Raw genomic sequence first — 6,277 nt, 5'->3', positions numbered from 1 at the left:
ACCATCTCATACGTCCTACCCTACCAGAAGAACGATAGTCTGGGGACGGGTCACAAGATCTTGCTCTGCAGATCACACGAACCTCATGTGGACCCAGTGGAACACGTCGAGCAGTACCTTACTGCGCGAGATCGCAAACATTTGCACCACCCGGCTTTGTGGGTGACGAGCGCAGGTACCGTGCCTACTCGCGGGTGGTTCTTGAATAAGCTGCACGACTTCGGTAGCCAGGAATTTAGCGGTCATTCATTGAGAGCAGGAGGTGCAACAGCCCTTGCGAGCGCTGGAATGTCTGGAGACCTTATTCGCGCGGCTGGACGGTGGTCATCGGACGAGTTTAACAAATACATTCGTCAGCATCCGTTCTTATTGCACGCACTCATGCATGGCACAGCTCGCGCGCCTTAAACCCACGTCACAAGTCTCTTCTCTTCGGCATCGGTCATCATTCATCAGTCATGGTCTTCATCTGCTTCACTCCAATCGCATCGCCTTCGCTCAAATCGACTTCTACCAAAAATAAAAATAAAAATAAAAAAATAAAAAATAGCCCATTAGGATCCAGGTCGAGCCCGACTCACCATCTGTCTCTCCGAGTCTCTCGAACCTCCGCTTCTCCGTCCGTCTCTCTTAAGCCTCTATTCTCGAAGTCCTTGACTGTAACTGTCTGTACTTGTATTCCGCGACTTGACTCCAATATAAAACGTGACCGAGACCCCCGAGCATGGAGCTGGGGGACTCTGTGTGCCCTAAAACATGAGACCTTTCTTAAGCGTAGATTGATTCATCGCGGTTTAACTTGTTTAACCAAGTTGAATCAATTCGCGACGCCGGTCAAATCTTATTCATGACTCAGCCTCTGCGGCTTACACATGAGGCCCCTCTATCATAATGTATATCTACTCATGAGCTAAGATTTTGGCTCGTCATTCTTGCTTTCGCAAAGCACCACCTGCTCAACTGCGTTTTTTAAGCTTCCCACCCACCATCCCCAGGTCGAGCCCGACTCACCATCTGTCTCTCCGAGTCTCTCGAACCTCCGCTTCTCCGTCCGTCTCTCTTAAGCCTCTATTCTCGAAGTCCTTGACTGTAACTGTCTGTACTTGTATTCCGCGACTTGACTCCAATATAAAACGTGACCGAGACCCCCGAGCATGGAGCTGGGGGACTCTGTGTGCCCTAAAACATGAGACCTTTCTTAAGCGTAGATTCTTAATCACTGATCGCACCCTACAACGTGCCTCTGTTGATGCCCATTGTGAATGAGGCTATGGGCGGCTACGAGTCGTTTCTGTCCTGTTGACTCACCATCTGAGTCGCTGTACGGTGTGGATACCATGTGCACGGTGTGATTTTCTTTTCTATAATCTTTCAGGACTGTGACTTGAAGGTACTTCAGTGTTTCCTGACCTCTAGCACACATCTTACTCTCAAGTGCTGGTTTAAATCCATCCCTCAGCAATCATTACTATGGCTCATCGTCGACATATCACTTTCGAGTCTTCAAGCTCATCAGGATCAGAATCAGACTTTTCTTCAGCGTCATCGCACAAAACTTCCTCAAGTCCTCCAATAGAGAAACATGCTCCCAGTACCGGCGAGCCCTTGAAAGGGAGAAATTGTCAGCGTAAGTCAGACAACGGTAATGACAACAAGACGAAGAGTTCAGAAAGTTCACGATCGTAAGTCGTTTGTGTTATATGGCACATGTCTAGACTTAATCTTGGGGTTTCAGGCAAAGAAAGGACAAGTAAGCCTATAAAGCACGGATCATCTAAACGCTTTACGATATGCGCATTGTTTAGTGAAGAGCCAAGCTACCCAGAACACACCCCGAACCCAGGAGAGATACACCTCAGTGGAGTGCGACGAGTCGTCATTACTGGTATGTTTTACCTATCTCTGCTAAGCTCGTATTCACTATTTCCCCCAAGTCATTCGCGCAACTGATCTCGCTCTTGGCCTTCGATGGATCCCCACTAGCTTCCATGTAGTTGTCAAGGCTGACGGCGCTGAACACCAGACAAGTAACAAATCTGTAAACGTGGACCAGACTTTCGTCGAATGGCACGAGCGCATTTCCTTGTAAGTTGTCGTTAACCCCGTCTGTTCTGCAGGTATTGAGCAAGATTTTAGGCCTTGTGAACCATCTTCTAAAGTTCGTGTCAGCGTGTATGCCTCACTTAAATTCGGTCCCATGCTCTGTCACGGGGAACTCCTCCGCACATTCGAGATCTCAGTCGGAGAATTACTGGATCGCAGCGAAAAATCACATCGTCAGTTTTATCCACTGCAAAAAACGCCTACCGGATGCTAACAAGCATTACAGCCATCATCTTTCAGCCAAAGCAGGAGGAAGTCGTATCCGCTTGTACTTCACTGCTCATCACAGTGGGGCAGCAGTTTTCTGATCAAAACGATGCTGGAGTTATTTGTACCCTTACTACCGTTAGTGATTGATGCAGTCTGGCATTCTGATGCTGAGGCCTGTAATGTGTAGCTTACATCCCACGATATGGATGCATTAGCACTAAAGATGGATGCCGGACATCGTCTCCTCGCTCGATACTGCAGGACGCAGAACAGTGTGGATCTGGACCAATGCATAAACCACTTTGAACGGGCCTTGAGTCTCTGCCCCATAGATCATCCCTACCGCCCTGCAGGACTGTCCAATCTGGCCACCGCAAAGTTTATTCATTGTCAAGCCAACAAAACATATTGTGACATCGACATTCCTCTCTCTCTATTTCAAGATGCACTTGATTTGCGTCCCACTGATCATCCGGACCGACCCATCACTCAACTCCATGTTGCCATTGCTCTGCTCTTTCGCTTCGCGACACGTGGATTTCAAACGGATGCTGATGCAGCTGAAGAGTTACTGAGCGAAGTGCTCGATGTCTGTCACGCCAACAGCCACATTTACAGAGTAGCTTTGATCGCAATCGAAACATCTGCTCTGCATTCTGCTCGAAGCATTGACGTACATAATCTTGGGCAGGAGTGGCCCGTATCCATGCTTCCGTTATCGCCGAATCAGCTTACACATCAAGCATGGCGGTGTTCACAGAGAGATGAACCCCGTGACTTAGATGAAGTGATATCCCTTCATTATCATGCCCTGGGATACTACAACACCGGGCATACTTCCCGAGGGCGATTGCTAGGTAATCTAGCTGCAATGCTGCAAACTCGATTCGAGCGTCGAGGCAACGACAAAGACTTGGATGAGGCCATCGCACTTGGCGGGGAGGCGCTGGCTTTGTGCCCGGTCGGTCACCCAGATCGGTCCATATCATTAAATGACTTCGCAGTTCAACTTGCCATCCACTTTAACCACCGATGCAACAACGAAGACTTGGATGAGGCCATCGCACTTGACAGGGAAGCGCTGGCCTTGTGCCCGGTTGGTCACACAGATCGGTCCATGTCATTGAGTAACCTCGCCGCTCATCTCGCCACCCGCCTTGACTACCGATTCAACGACGAAGACTTGGATGAGGCTATCGCACTTGACAGGGAAGCGCTGGCCTTGCGCCCGGTCGGTCACCCACGTCGGTCCATGTCATTAAATAACCTCGCGGCACAACTCGCCACCCGCTTTGACCACCGATGCAACGACGAAGACTTGGATGAGGCCATCGCACTTGACAGGGAAGCGTTGGCATTGCATCCGGTTGGTCACATATATCGGTCCACGTCGTTAAACAACCTTGCGAACCGACTCGGCACCCGCTTTGACCACCGAGGCCACAACGAAGACTTGGATCAGGCTATCGCACTTCACAGGGACGCGCTGGCCTTGTGGCCGGTCTGTCACACAGGTTGGCCCGTGCCATTAAATGACCTTGCAGTTCGACTCTCCATCCGTTTTGACCACCAAGGGGATGATGAAGACTTGGATCAGGCTATCGCGCTTCTCAGGGAAGCGCTGGCCTTGCTTCCGCTTAGTTATATAGAATGGCCCACGCAATTAAATAACCTTGCAACTCAACTCTCTATCCGCTTTCGCCACCGAGGCAAGGTCGGAGACTTGGATGAGGCTATCGCACTTTATAGGGAAGCCCTGGCCTTGCATCCGGTCGGTCACACATGTTGGTCCATGTCACTACATAATCTTGCGAATCAACTCTCATCCCACTTTAAGCACCGAGGCAACGACGAAGACTTGGATCAGGCTATCGCACTTCAGATGGAAGTGCTGGCTTTGTGCCCGGTTGGTCGCATAGATCGGCCTTCGTCATTAAATAACCTCGCGGCTCAACTCTCTTCTCGCTTTGACCACCGAGGCAATGACCAAGACTTGAGCCAAGCTATCGCACTTCACAGGGAAGCCTTGGCTTTGCGCCCGGTCGGTCATACAGATCGGACTATGTCATTAAATAACCTCGCGGCCCAACTCTTATCCCGCTTTAAACACCGAGGCAACAGAGAAGACCTCGACGAGTCGCGAGAGAACCTACGCTGTGCATTGGCTCTGTTGAGTCAACATGATCCTCGTCAATTAGCAGTCCACCAGTCGCTAGCTTATGTCTATCTGTCAGGGCTTGATGGAATCAGCGCGGATGAAGGTGCGGACAGTGTGAGTGCTGCCATGCACCACCTCAAGGTAGCAGCAAATGTTGTCTCTGGAGGCTTGCTATCCCACCTGCGAGCAAGTTTACTCTGGGTTCAGCACGCTGATCAACACAAACATGATACTCAACTAGAGGCTTACACGACTTCTATGCAACTTCTCGACGCTTATATGTCTGTGACAGCTTCGGTATCGTCTCGTCATAGGGCCATGAAGGACTTCCCACGTGCACTTGCCGTGGATGCTGCATCGTGCGCTCTTCGTAGTGGTGACGTTTGTCGTGCTGTTGAGTTATTGGAGCAAGGCAGGAATATCAACTGGACCCAGATGACGCGACTTCGTACCCCTCTCGATGGCCTCCAGACTCACGGCGTGCATGCAGTGGCACTGAAGAAGAAATTCACAAACCTTAGCTCCCTCCTCGATAAACCTCCTGCGAACTATCTAGAAGCAACCCCAAGAGTCGGTGTAGAAGCGGAGGAAACACAGCACAGACGTCTAGTGGAGGAGTGGAATAGAACTGTAGAAGAGATCCGGAAGATCAACGGCTTCTCTCGCTTCCTCCTTCCCCCCTTATTTTCCGATCTTCAGGATGCAGCTCGTGATGGGCCCATCATCATGCTCATCGCAAGCAAGTCATCTTGCCATGCCATTATCATCCCGCACAGGCAACCTCCGACTAGCATCCAACTTCCTACCGATTTGTGGAAACTCGCCACATTGTTGGTCACACTCCGAGAAGCGGCCAGGAAAGAGGCTAGTCCTAAAGGGAACCAGACAGCGCTGACAAAAGCTTTGAGAGAGTTATGGGATGTCGTCGTCTCCCCAGTGGTTAAGATTCTGGACGGATTTGTACGACGAGGTTCCCGAATATGGTGGTGTCCAACGTCTCTCTTTAATTCTTTGCCGTTGCATGCTGCTGGCGAGTACAGGCCAAAGGGAAAATCCGTTTCGCAGCAGTATATTTCTTCATACACGCCATCACTCACCGCGCTGATCAAGGCCCGCCGAAGTCATGACAGGTCTTCGTCAGTTCCCTTCGTTGCCATTGGTCAAAATCGCCCAGCCGGTGCCTCGTTTACTTTGGATGCTGTGGAGCCCGAGCTGGAATTGGTTCAGAGACTTTTGCCCCCTCCCCCCACTGTGTCCTTCTCCAGGATAACCAGCGTCGATGCCACGAAATCGAGAGCACTGCGCGCATTGCGAGACAATACTTGGTTTCATCTCGCGTGTCACGGGACACAAGATCTTGACGAACCCTTCAAGTCAGCCTTTCTTATGCGTGATCAGCCGCTTTCGCTCCTCGACATCACACAAATGGATCTGTCTCAACATGAATTCGCATTTCTTTCTGCCTGTCAAACCGCGGTCGGTGACTTTAGCATGCCCGACGAAATGATACACCTAGCAGCTGGCCTGCAATTTGCCGGGGTCAACAGCGTCGTCGGGACATTGTGGAGGGTCACGGATAGCACCGTGCAGCACTTAGTGGAGGCATTCTACAAAAACTTGCGCGGGGATGGTCCAATGAATTCCAAACGAGCTGCCTGGGCGCTGCACCAAGCGGTCCATTCGTTGGCTTGTGACAAGGACATTCCAATGACCTTGGACCAGCGCATAGTGTTCGTGCATATTGGCATATGATCCATTCCGTGCGTCCTCCCACCTTGATTAAAGCATTCTTGAGACAATCTGATG

At 50.7% G+C, this 6,277-nt stretch overlaps 1 protein-coding gene across 1 annotated transcript; it reads left to right on the top strand.

Annotated features, from left to right (window-relative positions):
• Positions 1 to 2,536: 2,536 nt before the first annotated feature.
• On the top strand, positions 2,537 to 6,223 carry HD556DRAFT_1234770 (CHAT domain-containing protein; the record flags this gene model as incomplete). The annotated part of the gene is made up of 2 exons (XM_041297685.1): positions 2,537 to 2,812; positions 3,044 to 6,223. 2 exons carry the CDS (start codon positions 2,537 to 2,539, stop codon positions 6,221 to 6,223), a joined length of 3,456 nt encoding a protein of 1,151 aa, XP_041161664.1.
• Between the last annotated feature and the right edge of the window lie 54 nt (positions 6,224 to 6,277).

Source organism: Suillus plorans, assembly GCF_016647745.1.
Source record: "Suillus plorans strain S12 chromosome Unknown HD556scaffold_20, whole genome shotgun sequence".
NCBI lineage: Eukaryota > Fungi > Basidiomycota > Agaricomycetes > Boletales > Suillaceae > Suillus > Suillus plorans.
This window is presented reverse-complemented; position numbering and strand designations above follow the sequence as displayed.